The following is a 17,916-nucleotide window of genomic DNA, read 5'->3' as shown; positions in this document are numbered from 1 at the left end:
TTTATTTATTTATTTATTTATTTATTTTTACAAAAAGAAAATTACAAAAATAATCACACTTAAGCTGGCAAGACCCTCCAGTAAGCAATGCTGCTTGTGTGGAGGGCTGCATACGAAAAATATAAACCAAAGGAACTGACAACATATTTAACAAAAGGTAGCCCTGCCTGGTGGGTAAACTAAACAGTCTATAAAGTACTAATACAATAATGGAAGAAAAACAAAGATAAGATTGAATCTGCTAGATGCAAAAGAAATAAAAGAGAAAGAGAGAGAGGGAAAATAAAGAAAAGAAAAAATACACAGGTGAAGTATAGGTCACTATGGTGAAACTATGCGGGAAAACATATGGTACCTTAGCGTATTTGGTACAAAAACAACATTTTACAGTAACAATTTAACTACGATATTAAAGAAGCCCTAAATTAAAAACAAAATCTTTCAAATTAGTGAGACAGTGGGGGCTGAGGTCTCCCATCGAACCCCCACTTAAAAAGAAAAATCTATACTCTTCTGGTAACTCATTAAATAAATCTAATATATTAACAAAAACTCCCCGCTTGGAGGCTTCTAGTGAAAAAAAAGGTTTCTTGACAGTATATTTAGAGACTTTTGCTGCCCTTGTCTGGTAATTGTTTTGGGAAAAAATGTGGAGTAGTTGGTCTATGAAAGTTGGTAAAATTTTTAGAAGCTCATATTTATAAAGCTGATTGAGTGTGGGGACATTTAGGAGCTCATTTATTTCGCTTGACGGGTAAAGCTGGGGTAAATTAAGGATGGATTTAATAATTCTCCTCTGAGCTCTAACCAATGGTGTCAGAATGGTAGAGCCTGCACCACCAAAAACACTCAGTCCATATGAGAGAACAGATTGAAAAAGAGAAATGTACACCAGACGAAGGTTATCAATTTTAAGGTAATTTTTTAGTTCTGTTATGGAATAAGTAATCTTACGCAACTCTCTAACTACCATATTAACATGTCCTCTCCAGGAAAGAGAGGAATCTAGTAAAATGCCAAGATACTTGGCTTCCAATGCGAGATTAATTTTGGGGCAGGAACAAGCGTTTGCCTTACAGCTATGCGTGTGTAGTTTTATCTTTGATAAAGTTTCAATAATTTCCTTCGTTATTTTAAGAGAGAAGGGTACAATAAGAGTTTTGTTGGCATTTAAAGATAATCCATTTTTCCCAAACCAGGGGATAATTATATTATTTAAAAAGTCTTCAATATTGTTCTTTAGTTCCTGCCAATTCTCAGCATAGATTAGAATCGCAGTATCGTCTGCAAAGCAGGAGATGTAGCGTTCAAGAGAAGAAAGATCACATAAATCGGCAATGTACAAAATGAACAGAATGGGACCCAGGACGGAACCTTGAGGTACTCCTGCTAGGACTTTCCTAAAGCCGCTCATTTTTGTGCTTCTGACCCGCTGCATTCTATTACTTAAATAACTCTTAAATAACTGTAAGGCAAGGCCTCTGATTCCAAACATTTCCATTTTATTTATAAGCTTAGCATGATTCACAGAGTCAAAAGCCTTCTGGACATCTAAAAAGATGCCAGCACATTTTTTGTGTTTTTCCCAGCAATCTAGTACTTTATTCGTGAAATGAGCCACTGCATGACTGGTATTTTTCTTAGGAATGAAACCGAATTGATTTTTGGGAATAATTTTTTGCTTACCTAAGTACCCCATTAGCCGTATTTTAATAACATTTTCCATTATTTTGGCTATATTTGACAACAACGATATAGGTCTATATCCAGAAGGATCATTTTGACTTCCTTTACCTTTGTAAATAGGAATTACCTCAGCAATTTTTAGCTTATCTGGAAATACTCCAGTTTGTATCATAAGATTAGATAGATAGGTGAGAGGTTTTGACAGTTGGAAAGAGCAGGTTTTGAGTAATGTAACTGATACTGTATCTGAGCCACAACTGGTGTTCGATTTTAGTTTGGCAATTATTGCCCTAATTTCATCCTCATTAGTGGCATACATAAACATGGAGTTTTCAAAAGAAATTTTTGGAGCTCTATGAGTCTGATGTGCAATTTTGTGACTAGATTTTTTATATTCTTTGGTGACCTCATCGCTCAATCTCTCACCTATTGTACTAAAGTAATCATTTAATTCATCGGGTGGAACATCTATTCGGCAATCCCTACTTTTTTCCCGTCCACTCAATTTGTTAATAATACACCAATACTTCCTTGGATCATTTTTAGCTTTCCGTATTTCTTTTTGGTAATAATTGCTTTTACTGTTTCTGATCAACTTGACGATAGCATTACGATAGAGAAGATATTTGTACCTCAGCTCCTCATTACTCTTATCGCTTGACCAAAGTTTGAAAATTTTGTCACGTCTTTGGATGCTACGAACGATACCTATGGTGATCCAAGGCTTCAGTATTTTATCTCTACAAGCTGGTTTTTTCCTTATACATGAATTTAGTCTAATAGTCTCATCAAGACACTTATAGAGGTTTTCTATTGCTACATTTGTATCAGTAATTTTATACAAACTATCCCAGTTTTTGCCACTAAGATTTTTAGCTACTTCTTGGTAATTAATTACTGTAATGTTTGTATCTACCCCTGGAGCTGTGCACTTGATTTTTGTCCCAATAGAGAGCTGGACAGGGTAATGGTCTGCGACCTTACTTTTGATCACTTCGCCCTTGACTAAAATATCCTTAGATAGTTTTGATATGTAAATATGGTCTAGACAAGTGTCCTCACCTTTGAGGTTTGGTCTAGTGGGTTCATTTATCAGACTAATAAAACCTTTTCCTGACAAAAGATCTAGTAATTCAATCGTAGGGGCTTCTGTAGCAAGTAGATTGATGTTGAAGTCGCCCGTAACAACTAGCATTTCATTTTGACCCTTGACTAGGCTATTTCCAAGTTCTTGGAAAAAGTCAATACCAGTTGGTCTGGAGGGAGATCGATAAATCCCCATAACCCTTATTTCAGTATTTTTGGCTTTGAGCTTAATTTGTAAACTGGAGAAAACAGTAGTAATAACAGGTATTTCTTCAAATGTAATACCTTTTTTGATATACATGGAGACGCCATCAGACTTATTCAGTCCAGCGCTGGCATGGAGACTAACATATCCTTCAAGAGAAACCAGGTGCATTTTTTCCGCATTATACCATGTTTCTGTACAGATAATAATGTCATAGATTGATCGTCTACTCTTTAAAAAGGCTTCAAAGCTTTTGAAGTTACCCTTCAGTGACCTAACATTCACACAAACTAACTTGATTTCCTTGGCATCAATAGTATGTGACATTGCTAGATAAATACAAGTGAAAAGAGTCTAACTATATGATTCAATTTTCATCATATTTAATTAATACAATAACAGAGGCCCATTATGCTGTAGGCTAAATTAAGAGAAAAAATAAAGTTCTTTCAAGATAAGCTAAGATGAGGTATGGAAAGTAAAAGAAGGAAAATAGAGGAAACAGGGTTAGTCAACCTGATCCTTTGCAGGGCTTTGGTCTTCATTACCCTCAGGGTTCTGAATTTCAGCATTTTCAGTCTTCACCAGGATATCAAGATCTGATTCAGTGAGTATGTGTTTAGCAGCAGACTTCTCCTCTTTTCTAGCATAGATGGATCCTCGCTTGACCCAGGCGAAAGCAAGCTTTTTTTCTTTCAAATACCTCTTTGCCTTTCGAAGTAGAAAGCTACGGAATGGCGTTAGATGGTCTTTTAAGTAAATGTTAACATCCTTACTCTTTTTTTCCTTCTTCTCATGCCCTCTCTTGTTTGTTGTACCTAGAATTTCTGACCATAGCAGTTTGCCATTGCGCTTCTTCTTAAAAGATTCCATGAGCTTTTCTTTAACATCATGCCTAAGTAACTTGACTATTATTTCCCTTGGAGCCACATTTGGTCCATTGACTGTTTGCCCTTTAAGGCGATGGCTTGCTAAAATACCCTCAGCTTTAACTCCTAGAACTTTCGCTATATTACCAACAATATTTAATAGATTCTCATCTTTACTTTCTGGGATATTTGCAATAATTATATTATTTTTGAGGTTGTACTGATCTCTGCGATCATTAACTAACTTAATATTATCAATTTGTTTACATAGCTGATCCACTTTGTTCCGCAGTTCTGCATTTTCCCTCTTGACATCCTCCATGTCCTTCACCAGGGTAGCAAGGCTTGTATATTTGGATTCTACTGAGGTTAATCTGTTCAGGACGATTCCATATGTGCAGTCAGAGCAAAACCATTTCTCCATCTTTGCCAGTCGGTTGAACTTTTCAAGGCTGATGCGAAGACACTTAGCATGATGCCACAGGTTGCACTCATCACATTGGAGGGCATACTCATTATTTTTAACATTTTGCGAGCATAGTCCACAGTCAGCAGGAGCATTTTCCCGTTTGTTTTTGCTTTGTAGAGCAGATTTATCCATCGTAAAGATTTCAAAAATTTAGTAGTGAAGAATGCAGTTTCTAGGACGGTGTAATGGTACAATGAGTTTAGAGGTTATGTCACTACCCTCTATGAGAACTTACTCAACAAAAAAGTTATCATGGGCCACTGTCACGATGACCGTTTAGTCTGCCATTTGATGTGCTAAATTAGATGATTTAGACACACACAGGGGTAATAATTTGAACAAAAATTATAAAAAAGACAGTTTTAAAAGACGGCAGAAAGAAAGACAGTTGTTGACAAACCAAGGCAGGCTTTTAAAATTGGCTGTGAGATATGCCTCCAAAATCCAGCAGAGAAGCTCCAAATGGGGAAGTACATACCATCTTTTTTGGTAGTAGTGAGGTTTTGTGGTTCATTGGGGAAAGTTTTTAAATGGTACCTAGTAAGAAGGGCTTAATTAATCAATGCTTATCTTACGAATCGTCGCCCCCCCCCCACCCCGAGAATGCAAGTACTCTCCTCAATTATTGCACAAGCTTGCCTCGTGTGATTGGGCATATTATCGACCCCTGGTACATACCTAAAAGCCCGATAAACTAGTAGAAAAAGTTTTAAACGCAGCTTAAATCCTTAACTGGCAAGAAATTGCCACGTATGGATCTACTAATATCCCTCTCAAAGAGAAGCTGACCTATCTAAGAGACAAATGGCAAATGGTCTCGGAGAGAGGCACAAGAAACACAACCAAAGCGGGAAACATTGTTAAGTGAACTCTCAGTCTCATCACAAGACTTCCCATAGCTCTTTGATGCACAGGCGCTGAAGGAAACCATCCGAAGATCATGGGGTAATTCTAGAGACTGCATGTGTCCACATTGACTTTTGGCTCCACCAAGTATCAACTTTTTAATTTTGCACACGCCTTAGTAACAGCGTTGTCAGCCTCTCATCGGATTGTAAAAGGAATTGTGCCCCATTCACACTATCAAAATTTTCATCCGACATCATTAAAACAAAAAGTTGGATGGAAAGTTGAATCCAAAAAAATTTGATTCCTCCGTTCAACTATCCATCCAATTGGCGGCGGCGATTGGATTGAAAGTTGAACGTAAAGTTGAATGTGTCGTCAAATTCAAATTCCCGTTAATTTGTCATCAAATTGTCATTTTCACACGGCAGTATCACACTATACAACTTTTTTATCAAGAAGATGCATTCACGAGTTGAATGAAAAGTTTGTTAAGTACTTTGAATTGGGCTTGAAAGAGTCTCATTCTGAGTTCCTTGTGACATTTTCAGAATTAAGATGCTCCAAATATTATCTTCGAGTGATGTTAATTTTGAATACAGAAGTCTGATTGAGATAATTACCTGAATAGTTGATTTCAGATGAGAGGTTATTGAGTTACTTGTAAACGCAGTGGCGATTCCCATCGAACAAAGACAAATTATGCTAACTCTAAATCTCTGATGAAAGCCAAACTGGAAGACTAAATGATTAACAGCTTAGGATTTTGACCTAACTATGCGTAGACAATAAATTTCATTGATATTTGAGGTTGATTTATAAAGGTGGCATCATTCATAACGGAAGCATCCTAACCTAACCTCACTTTAAGATATCAAAGCATCTGATAGACAAAATAATACTCTGAACCTTTGAAAACAATCATATCTAATCCATCGTTTACTCCTATGAACTGATTGACAAATGTTCCAGAATTTTCTACCGATTTACAGCACCTGCCTTCAAAATGGCGGCCAATAGATTTTCACAGATACCTAGAATCGTCGATTCCCAAGGAAAAATCATAGCACACCAATAGAGAGCACGGTTACCTCAAATCAGTTAGATACAAAATACACTTTATCTCAGTCATGGATAAAATGCTAGACACAAATACAAACATCAGGATAGGCGCAGGATGCCACTTTCAGTCTGCATGACTGCCTGCATCCTTGTTATTGTTGGGCGAGGATAGGTTTTTGAGGAGCGAGTCTATCGCAGCTGTTTCTCATTGCCAGGATTTTTGATTTTCAGTACCTATCATTGACTAAACAGTCAGTCTAAAAGCTCAGTAATGAGATAAGTGGAACAGATCACAACCGCTGACCGGACGCTAGTGTACTAACTTACTAGAAAGAAAATAAAAATTTACCTTGCCCGTCGCTTTTTTGTATCTGGTGATGGCGAGTCGTATGAGATCCTTAACGAGCAAATCACCATTTCCGCAAGGTACGACCACACGGATCGTCCCAAATATCACTGTCACTTTCATTTTACACAAAACAGTAGGTTAGGATCACCATTTATCATAGTAAGGCATTCTTCAAAACAGGGATTGAGTATTCTCGAGATTCGAAAAGAAAAGATGAAATACATGATGAAACACCATTGATGACAGAGAGCAAAGAGAGGGCGAACGAACGGAAATTAAAGAAGGGACATAATTAAGGTAGTAATTACTGTGATGTTAAACAAAGACAAACTGGGCAGTTGTAGTGTATCCAGGTTAAACCGTTGGAATTTTGAACACTGACGATGCAACACTAAAGTAATGAGGGGAAAACACAACAGCGTACACAAAGACGAACGAAATTTCTAACGGATCAAGCTTGTGCCGGAAGCAGGATCAGCGAGGAAAATAATTGATGAAGCGAGTGAATCACCACAAACACGGTCGTGAGCTTCATTCATTGCTCCACGAGTATGATGACTAAAAAGGCCTTGGAAGTCTTTTGGAATGACGTTATGGCGCAAGGTATAGGTATCTAACAGTTGAACTAAAGCACTAAAGGGGCGTTCAGACGGTACAACGAGTGTCATAGCGAACGGTAAGCGCCGAACATACCGAGCATTGCAAAGCTCATAATAAATACCGGACGTTACTTGTTTAAAGGTTTGGCGAACTTCGTCACGAGCCGATGTTGCTCGCCGAACGGCTGAACCAATCGCCGTAGCTTTCGGCAAACCTTGAGCGAACCAGCCAAACCAGTCCAAACAGTCAAATGAACGCGCGACAAAGGATGGCCGCTGGCCGCCACCCGAACGATCAAACTTGGAGAGACATCCTAAAAACAAAACGTAAGTAAACGTGTGACTCCTCTGTAATCGAAGAGAAGGATATTTTCAAGCTGAAAGTCCAGAAAATGTGATTTTCTTCGGCACTGATTGACGCCGTCTTGGTTTGCGCCGATATCACGTTATTACACTGCCGCCCTCACTCCTTGGGAAAAACAGCGGATGAGCCTTCAGGCGATACCAAATTTCTTTGATTGAACGACGAATTTCGTGGGGCAATAGTGAATAATGTCCATCAAATTTTGCTTAAAATTTTATTCGCAATTTCATCTGAAGTAGGTATCTGAAAATTTCGAGTAAGAAATGCATGCATAACTTTTCTGAAAAATAATTGTTTCATCGGGAGAGCTTGGCAACATTTGAATGCTTATATACCTAAGTACGGCGTTTCACTTAGCAAGGCATTTATAGCGTATAAAGGGACTCTAGTATAGATTACGCATTTGGCTGATGATACTTAAACATAATTATGTATACCTACTGCACGTATTCCCAGATTGCGGTGTCCCAGAATAAACTCTCCTGCTTTAATTTACTTGGGAAAAACTAGAACTTCTTACAGATATACTTGTGAGAAGAGGGAAAAATTGGGAGAAATTACATGAAAAAGTTTTGATTGATTTCCTTTAGAAAAAATAGACATTTCGCAAACTCGGAGGGGATGTGTGAATGGCAACTCTTTCAGGATATTTAGTTCCCATTTTCCGCTAGGGTAGTGATGATGGAAATAAAATGAATTTGCAAACAAATGAGACCTCTTGTAAAAATACGTCTGTAGTGTATATCGACGGAGAAACTACCAGACCTTGTAAGTAGTTCGTTTGCGGCGTTTAAAAATCTCAGCTCCTGTTTTATTTTTTTGAGGAAACTAATCAATAATTTCTTGAAATTTTCAGAGTTTTCTTCGCACAGAGAAGAAAAAACAGGGAAGTTTGCAAGAATTAACTTTGAGTTTTTTCTTTCATTTTAAATATAAAGTAAGACAGGAAATCCACACCATCACAAATCGAGATACATGGTCTGGTACATTTACCGTCGATTTGCCCTTTTCCTTGAGAAATAATTTTATTGCAATTTTACAACAGTAAAATAATGGGTGAGTATCGCTGACTAATATAAAAAAATGCATAGTTATCTCCATTGCAATGAGTAAAAGTCTTCATTTATGCTTAATTTGGTGGGGGGGGGGGGGGGAGGGGGGTTCTAGAACAGTAATGGATGGTTCTTTATTGAAGAATTAAAACCTTAGCAGCAATTTGCAGAATTGCAATCTGAGTTAAAGATCTTTTGACTTCAGTCACTCACATTTAAAAGATTATTGTTGTAAAGTAATTAATTAAAAAAATTTCACACTCTTTAAATGTAATAAAATTTGTATTTATGATTTTCTTTATAAAAATTTACTATTTCTACAACTTACAACTTTTTTTTTATAGAAAATTGCAATTTGAGTATTGATCTATAGTACTTCAAATTTGAAAGGTTTTTCCAGTTGTATGCAATCACAGAAAAAAACAGTTGTTATGGTAGTATTGCTCAGCAGAACATTTCAAATTTTTCATAAAAAATTAAAACACAATTTCTTAGATTTTGTTCATTTTTTAGTAAAGAAAACTAACACTTTAAAAATATTAATGATTTGGCATTAAGCTATAAGCAGGATGCTTTTCGCATCAATTTCATAAAAATCACATCTTACAAATTACAACTATAAAAAACAAAGTAGAAAAATACAGTATTAAAGATTGTTGGAAGAGGAGCAAATCTCATGATCGCTGACATTGAATCCATGAACATTTCTTCCCTGTAGTATGTTACTTTGATGTCACTTTGATACTTTTCTTGATTTCGTCTTTCAACTGTTCACCCAATAAATACTTACACCTAGAAGTATTGAAAATTTCTTAGCAACTAAAAAGTAGAAAAATGGTGACACAAGTTTAATACATCCGATGAATACAATTTGGATGAGCGACATTCCGGAGACAATCCATCCTTTTAGTTTTTGTCATGTTCGACTCAATCTTTCCAATCCTTCTTGATGTCAAAGGCCCATTCCCATTTGAGATGAATGTTCTTGTCATCGTCCGTGAACACAGATTGAACAGCGTAGCTACCACGAGCCATCAAACCTGCTGGGGCATCCTCGGCTGGTGTTGTGTAGCTCTGCACCTCACTTTTTGGTGGGTAAGATCCAACCATGTGTGTCATCTTGTCCACTGAAAAAAAAACCGTACACACTTTTTTTCAGATCTTTAGATGCTAAATTTTTTCCCTCACTTTGGGTAAAAGTTATAAAAAGTATGTTCCCACTAAGTTCTCGAGAAACTAATTAGCGCATGCAAGGAGGATGTAACAATTACCAAAACGGAATAAATGCAGCAATAGAACCCTAAAATTGGGATGAAAATTCAGCGGGGAGTTAGGGGTCCTGATTTGGCTCATGCAATACAGGGTATAATATGGCTTGTTTCAAATAAATATTTGCCTTTCAAAATATCGGTTTGAATTAGAAACTCACACTCAAAGAGAGAACTCATATCTCTGACAAGCCCTGGTTAGAAGCCTTTAAGGGCATAGTGATTAACATGAAATGTAATTCTGAATGCCAATTTCCATTCTTTTGATCAATTTAAACTTAACTACAAACTTAAAAAAAAAAAAAAATCAAACCTCAAAGAGCATCACAGAATTAATTTTGAAAAATATTGATTCTTAGGTTTATAAATAAATATCATGCTTCTGGATCCTCGAAAATTGGGCACAGTTTCGCACAAAGAAACAAACTATGTTCTTGTCTCAGCTTGCAGGACAACATAATTCTTGTGCAGAGTAAGGCTCAAGTGAAAATGTGCCAAGTTTGTTGTTAAGAGAGACCATCTAACTGTTATGATCAAGGGGTTTGCACTTAAATTTGAACTGAAAAGATGTTTTACGATTCAAAAATACTTTTCACAAAACCTTCATCTCTGAATTATCAAGTAAAGATTTACAATATAAAAAAATACAATTACACTATGTACAATATTTACAATAATGCATTCATTATGTATTTTATTCCTTTGTCATAACAAAATTTTCTGCAGCAACCCAGTGCAGGAAATGCTTACAAGAATTGTAATTTGAGTAATGAGCTCTTGTCTTCACAAATATGCCTTGAAATATATTGAAAAACTAAGATGCAACTAAAAAATTGATACATGCCCTGCAGTAACTCTTACCTGTAACATGACATATACAGAACAAGAAAAATTCAAAGGAAACCGAGGAGACAAACAACCAATAAAAATACTTAAACCAGCAGCACATTTCAATTATAGGGCAAAATTCTTGTGTGGCATTTCATCCTATTTCGTTGGTTAAAAAAGAAAATAGGTAAATCTACCTAATTGGAAAAAAAGACACTAGGTACAAGATTGCAGGATTCACAAACTGTATCCATACCAAAAATGAAAATGAATGGATGCTAAAAAAAAAGGTTAAGCGCCATTGCAACTACTTTCTTCTCATGAAAGTTAACTTTAATATCTATGATGCTTATGCGTCAATCACATGAAATACTCAATTCCATTTGTTATCTATATATTTACAATGGTGGTCCTACTGGGATTTTTTAAATCAAGGGTTGGAGTTGAAAGGATTCGAGGTATAGATCCTCTAATCTGCCAGTTAGTTTATTTCCCCTCAAGCAATTTTTGAACAAGCTTAATGCAAAGACAGATACTTGTAATACTGTACTTTACAGTATGTGTAATGAAAAATTGTACGGTTCTATTGAGGGACTACTCATAAAAATAACATTAAAACCACCTAGCACGGATTGAAACTCTGGGCAACACCAAAAATTCTCCAGGATATGAAGATCTTCCCTGAAAGTGGATATTTGGAAAAGAGCTTAAACATTCGGAGGGTCAAGAATCCCTGTTTCGATCTGAAAAGCCTCCGCATTCACACACATATCTCTGAGTGCTCCTGCAGTGGCAGAACAAGGGTGGGCTACGATATTACAAGCTTTAACACTTGTTGCAATGTAAAGAAGCCTTACAAGTTTGAAATCCACGAAAGTTGTCAAAACAAAATTAGCGGGTGTAGAAAAAGGATAAGATCCATCAGTCCATGCATACCTTATACCAGCAAGCTAAGTTTCGTAACAATTTGAAGGGATAATGGGTCTTCCACAGGGAAATGTCAATACTATGTACACAAATATCTTAGGACCCTATCAAATTAGTTGCCTGTAGAGTTTAAGCCTTCATAATCAAATGTATGCCTGAATTTTCATGGAATAGTACCGAAGTTAATATGATCACCTAGGATCTCTGGGAATTATTATTTACAAGGGCTCAAGCACAATTATTAACAAAAATACATCGAACTAAGTCAGAATGAAATGATATTATGAAGAAGTGGCGAAGTAATCGCTGATCATAGGTTGCTACCTGTGAGATTTGTTGCGATAATTCCAAAATATTTTTAACAGCACTAAGCTGCAGCATAGCAAAAGGCAATCAGTTCTTGAGTGCCCACAGTCCCACACCTTGAAGACTCAGCCACTTACTAACATTTTTTAAATGTTCACCTCATTTAAGTTTAAAGAGTAAAAAAAAAATCACACAAAATATTCGAGTCTCTTTCCATAGCTTGGAAATTTTGATGCACCAATATTAAGCGACCAAGGTGAGGGAATCAAAAGGAGGAGGACCCCAAACAGTCATTTGCAGGTGGATCCACAATGTATTAGTTACACTACTGGTGTTAATGTTCATTTCGGACATTCAAAAAAATCCCAAAAAATTTCAGCCCGAAAAAATCTACATGCCTGCCATAATTTTCTTTCTTGTCCGAAAATATTCCAGCTTTTTTTAAACATTTCGTTTACCGAATAGTTCATGTCAGGAACAATACCCTTGAGCTCTTCACATTTAGGGTGACAGCTAAGAATCCAGTTCTCCGAGGATTAGATGTTGTATCCAAAATCCCCTTTGTAAATTGTACTGCGAGCTACACAGGACAAAGAAGACAACTGCTTTCAAAAGACTTGGTGCTTAGAAATACGAAAAAAGAAACTATTGGGCTGAAAAACATCAAAGCTTACATACTGATTAAATTCTACAAAAATTGATGTGCTGCAGGTAGAGATTAACCTAGGTTAGTCATCAAAATAACAAAAATGTTCGTGAAGCAGGGGCTTGCGCTGAGCATAGTTAAATTATACTTTGCAATTTTGAATTGGTGCTTAGTGAAAATCCTCTGGCTTTGAACTAATTTTACGAGAGCTCTTGCTTACTCACCAGAGAAAACATACATCCCAAGATGAGGAGAATAATAATAAGGAAGGTGGAGTTGCTATCAATTTTTCTAATTTCTTCCTAGATGATAGAGATTACTTCTGACTCCAAAAAAGTCGGTGCAACAAGTTGATTTTAGTATCTCCTACTTGTGTGAGTTTGCTTCCAATTTCGAAGAGAGACAATTTAAGCCAAGGAAAATCTGCAATTTGTACATACCTGGAACGCCAAGCCTGTATGTTTTCTGTACATATTTTAACCCATGAACAATCTCACGCTGAACAATGAAATCTATCCGAATACGATATGAGACACCTTCTTTGATCACGAACACCTAAGAGCAAAAGAGGGAATAAGAATATAGATAGAAGTCCACTTTCTTTTGACAATGGATACAATTTAATTACGCCTGAAATAAACACAAGAACATTTTCCCTATTGTTGCATTTATTTACTTTAAAAATGTTAATTATGGATATCAATTTCTTCAGTCTCCAGGATTATGTCAGTTTCGGATGCGGTGAGAATATTGGCAAAACCCAGCCCTCGCACTGTGTCGACTTCTTGTAAAAGCAAAATTTTACTTGAAAATGATTTTACTTGCTCTTGAATTCCTAAAGAATCCATGTCTTAAAATATATAAACAACAATGATGGAAAAAGGCACAAAAAGAGTAAAGAGAAATTCCAAATTGCAAGATAAATGCTCCAATTTATGAGTAACAAATAAAAAACTTGAGTGGATAAAACTAAGTTTTATGGAGGATCCCCTGAAAATGTTTCCACCCAAGAAAAATAACCTATGCATTATTTAAAGGATATAACTGTATAAACAATCTTCTACGTACATTCAATTTCATCTACAATACTACCCAGTATGTCATGCTGAATGAAAGATTTTGTTCACCGAGAGCGATCCTATATGCAATTTTTGGGATAATGCAAGACAAAGAGCTTAATTGCCTACATGTGGCTGCGCGCAGCTAATGGAGGAATTAACATGCCTGGTGCCTCAATAGCTGGACACAACACTCCTAGTTGAGGTTTGAGAATTATGGGATTCCTAAATTCCAATATTAGCACCCTTTCTGACTGAAAACCGTAGATAAGATTTCTTTCAGCCCTTGCAAACTTTCCTTTTAGCATGAAATCTTTGGCAACATGCGGAGGTCTCAGCTGCGGGGCGATTATTGAAATGATATCGACTCTATGTCACCGCTTTGTCGTGTCGCGTCATCGACTAAGAGCTACTCAGTTGATGGCGCGACACGATAAAGCGGCGACATACAGTCGAGATCATTTCAATAATCGCCCCGCTGATTTGACTGATAAACATAATGAAACAGCTTTGTCCTTTTGCAGAGAATTGCTGGTTTATGTTGACAGCAGATAAAGTGATAAAAACTAGGAAAAATTACCTGTTTCTTCAGTTCGTTCAAATCTGAGGTTAGGTCAAGCACCATTTCTGACCGATCAGCCACAATGAGAGCTAGAGACTTGACTATCACTTTCCTGTCATCACTCGGATCTGTGTTTGAAATAAACAAAATATTACTTGAACACTTAAAAACAATCAAAATCCTACCCTACTAAAAGGGAGAACGAAGGTGATTTTCTCAGACCTTTGAAAATGGAAGAATCACCTAGAGGTAAGTTACCCTCCTATTGACATTCAAAACTGAAATAAATAGACCCAATTGGTAAGAGAGCATCTGATTGTGAATGAGCAGGGATGCAGAACATTTTTGGCCTTCTTATTTTCCTGATCGGCCATCCCAGTTCAAAAGACCCCTTTGACCCCAAAAATTGCAAGAGTGATGACTTTTTCCTTCTATTTTTTGCAAATTTTTGCTGGTTAAAAAAACTTGCAATTTATCCGGTAGCTTGAGCCTGCGTTCCAGTTTTCAAGACCCAATTTCTCAGTCTTTTCATTTTTAAAGTTCCCTCTGTTTTTCTTACATAACTAATTGACCCTTCGGTCAAGTGATCAAGAAGTTTCTACACTCCTAAATTAAGGTGCAGTAGGGATTTTCTATTTAACCACCTACTACTCTAGAAGATTAAGCAACAATCTTGCTGGTGCCACTAGCTCTTTTCTAAAATCGTCTTGAGAACTCAAAGAAAGCTTGCAAAAAGTTTAAATCATAATGGATGCAAGAGCTGAAGACCTGGAAGCATAGGCGTTCAATTCTTTTCAATCAAATTCGCTATACATCAGGTAGGGCTTATTTATTACCAAGAATACCGCACCGTGAGGCATCTCAGAAGTTGATGAAACAGAACATGATAAAATGGACGAATACACGAACAAACAGCCTTAGATGTTTTAAGATAAAATCAACTCGTTTGTCAATTATTACCTCTGTTGTCATCTGTTATTACTGACCGGGATCAGGTCATTAATTCTATGTTGATTTTTAGTTCATTTTTTTATTCCTGGTTGGCAAAGGAGTTGATACTACCCAAGAAACGTTACAAGAGTTTTCCTTTTTCAGCCTTGTTTACCCCTTCGATCATACGTTGTTTTGTCACTGATGAAATAAAGGTGGCATGGACAAATAACCTGTTGAAGATTTTGTCAATCAACATAATTTTCAAATTGTTGTACTTTCCTTTAAATAAACCTGTGGACTGTGAATAGATTTTAATACCTTCTGCCGAAGATAGATTTAATGAATTTACCTTGTTTTTCCTGTTATTTTGTTTTATAGGTGCTATACAATGCTCATTTCAGCAATGCCATCTTCAGGTATGTTTAGAAAAAAAACTATATAGTTCGAACACATTCCTGATCAAGAATAGCAAGGTAAATTCGTTCAATCTATGAAAGTGAATCCTGATCAAATAAAAATTTCACAATGTTTTTCTGCAGAGTCAACAATCAAAATGTGCTTATGCAACTAACCAACTAACATACTAATCTGAAGTATACTGTGAGAGAATATAGATTTACCAACGACAATTGTTTCTTCCTTGGCCCTACCAAGGAGGGTTTCTTTGTACTTGCGCAAGCTGTCATCTTCAGCATCTGCTTTAATAAGTTCATCTATCGTTTTCTGTGGAGGAGCTTTGTATTTGTTATCATTTTCATCGTCATCGTGAATCTCCAAATCTCCCACACCTTGAATTGTTTCTGCGTCAGCCATTTCTAGAGACTAATATTTGCTGAAAGATACAAGAAAGAAGGTAATGACAAAGCGATGGTCTCGGAATTGGCATTCTACCATCAATAAATTTTAATAATATGCAGAAGACATGAGTCATGATGGAAGAGTGCCACTAAGTTACCATATTCCCATCTCTGACTGATTTAACAAGTGGGAAAATTTACAGCCCTTGCATTAAAAAGTTTTCCCCTTCTCCCATAGGTAGACCCAACTTGCAAAAATTAAAAATACTAAAACTTTTCCAGTATCCAGTTTAATTCATAAGCAGACTGCTATTTGGCGAGCTAGGAGATAGAATTAAAAAAAACTCATAAACCCTTTATTTTCTTGCTGGTAAATTATTTTAAATTTACTTTATGTGTCTATTCTGCATGAAATTTTGCAGATTAAAATTGTGATGTGGTCAAGGGAGCACTAAGGAGGCCTACATTCTGCAATGAAGGATTTTTTTTAGTCTAAACCCCTAAAATTGATCCATCTTGTCAAACAATACCCTCTGCCAAGTTTCAAACAAATCGGATTAGATTAACCCGTGCTGGTAATTAGGTTTACTTTAAATTTAATTTTCAGGCCTTCTCTGCCCCTGATGGTGTTACTTATATGGTAAAGTGGTCCACTGGACTTCAGTTACTACATAAACAGAGTCAATTTGTATTAGTTTTCTCCAATTACACTCAAGCTTTCTATGGAAGAAACATATTTTAAACAAAAATTTCTAATGTACAGATTCTCTTGGCTTGAGTAATGAAATCAGTTTCAGACAAGAGAATTTAACTTTCCATAAGAAAAGCCTTGAAATGTTTAATAAATCCTGTTCCGTTCAAAAAAAAAAAAAAAAAAAAAAAAAAATAGAAAAAGAAAGAGCAAGTTTGCTGCTATTTGACAAGGATTGAGCCTGGATGCCCTATTTGTCACTAACATCTGGGAGGAAGAACCACTCCAAAAATGTTACTAATATCAAGACTTTAAGCACTCCTCGGATATTCAACCTCCTCTCAGACTATATTATTCACCACTTCCGGTACCTCTTGTTGGAGGCTACTTGACCTTCATTATTTATACGAGAACCAAATCCTGAACTCCTTGAACGTGGAGCTGGACTAAAACTTCAAATCAGAACTATTTGGCCACTATTATCAGCTGTTCACTCAGCTGAGACACTACTCCCAAAATGTTTTAGATCCTCTTGAAATGCTGATAATTAAACCCTAGGGGCCACTCCTTATCAAATTCCAACTCCGAATAGGTTAAGTTTAGTCACTGAATAATCTGGAGTTATCATCTGGCTGATAGGTCAGGCTGCATAAGGCAACATGGTCTAGTCACGGAACAGTGCACCTGTCAAGTAGGGTCAATATTGTATTAAATAACTAGGTGTGCAAAAGCCCTCTTCAGGGAGTGTGCTTTTGAGAGTACTGAGACGCTAATGTAAACGGATCATGATTGCTTGTTCATATCCCAGTGTTCGTGAGAAGAACACATTGAAATAAAATGAGAGAAGAGTACAAAACTAGTTTATATTGGCTCAGTTCTAAAGACTTGAAGGTAATAATGTAGAATCCCATGATTTAGCAAAAGTTTATGAAAGCCAGTGAGAAGTAAGTACATGATAACACAGAGAGGTTAGTTAAATATTACTCCTTGCATTAACATTTGGAAAAGGTGTAAATGATCGTAAAGCAAACTGCTGCAACACGATAGCATAATATGAAAGATTTAAATATAATAAAAAGTAATTGCTTACAGATTTGCGACGAAGAGTTCAGGACTCAAATTTCTCTTGGGAGAGGAAACTTCAGCAGGAGGTTACAATGTTTATTGCTATGCAAAGACCCTTCGAGTCTTCGACCCCCTCGATGACGTCAGGTGGTTACGCTTGTGGCTGTAGTCTTTGGTTGATGGAGCGGTGGTCCCTGGTGGTCCATCCTCAGAATCCTGATCCTGTTGATGATAGAAGATAAAGGAGA

General features: G+C 36.5%; 2 protein-coding genes across 3 annotated transcripts in view; both read right to left on the bottom strand.

The window, feature by feature from the left end:
* The window catches only part of baz (par-3 family cell polarity regulator), a 59,769-nt gene extending 52,589 nt beyond the window's left edge, over positions 1-7,180 (bottom strand). The window contains exon 1 of the mRNA XM_072295905.1: positions 6,573-7,180. Coding sequence (XP_072152006.1) covers positions 6,573-6,692 — 120 coding nt within the window. The 5' untranslated portion in view covers positions 6,693-7,180. The remainder of the gene's footprint in view (positions 1-6,572) is intronic.
* Positions 7,181-8,850: 1,670 nt separating this feature from the next.
* Positions 8,851-17,838, bottom strand: RhoGDI (rho GDP-dissociation inhibitor). 2 transcript variants are annotated; one of them, XR_002009125.2, is made up of 6 exons: positions 17,694-17,838; positions 15,736-15,947; positions 14,201-14,310; positions 13,003-13,117; positions 12,375-12,496; positions 8,851-9,714 (listed from the first exon to the last, which is right to left on the bottom strand). XR_002009125.2 is itself a non-coding variant. In XM_019047243.2 (5 exons), the coding sequence occupies exons 2-5, from the start codon at positions 15,926-15,928 to the stop codon at positions 9,515-9,517; spliced, it is 618 nt and encodes a 205-aa protein (XP_018902788.1). In that variant the 5' UTR covers positions 15,929-15,947; positions 17,694-17,834; the 3' UTR covers positions 8,851-9,514. The 2 variants fall into 2 exon arrangements, 1 of the variants encoding a protein (XP_018902788.1); XM_019047243.2 differs by lacking the exon at positions 12,375-12,496 and having other exon boundaries at positions 17,694-17,834.
* Positions 17,839-17,916: the final 78 nt, after the last annotated feature.

This window comes from Bemisia tabaci, chromosome 2 (assembly GCF_918797505.1).
Source record: "Bemisia tabaci chromosome 2, PGI_BMITA_v3".
NCBI lineage: Eukaryota > Metazoa > Arthropoda > Insecta > Hemiptera > Aleyrodidae > Bemisia > Bemisia tabaci.
This window is presented reverse-complemented; position numbering and strand designations above follow the sequence as displayed.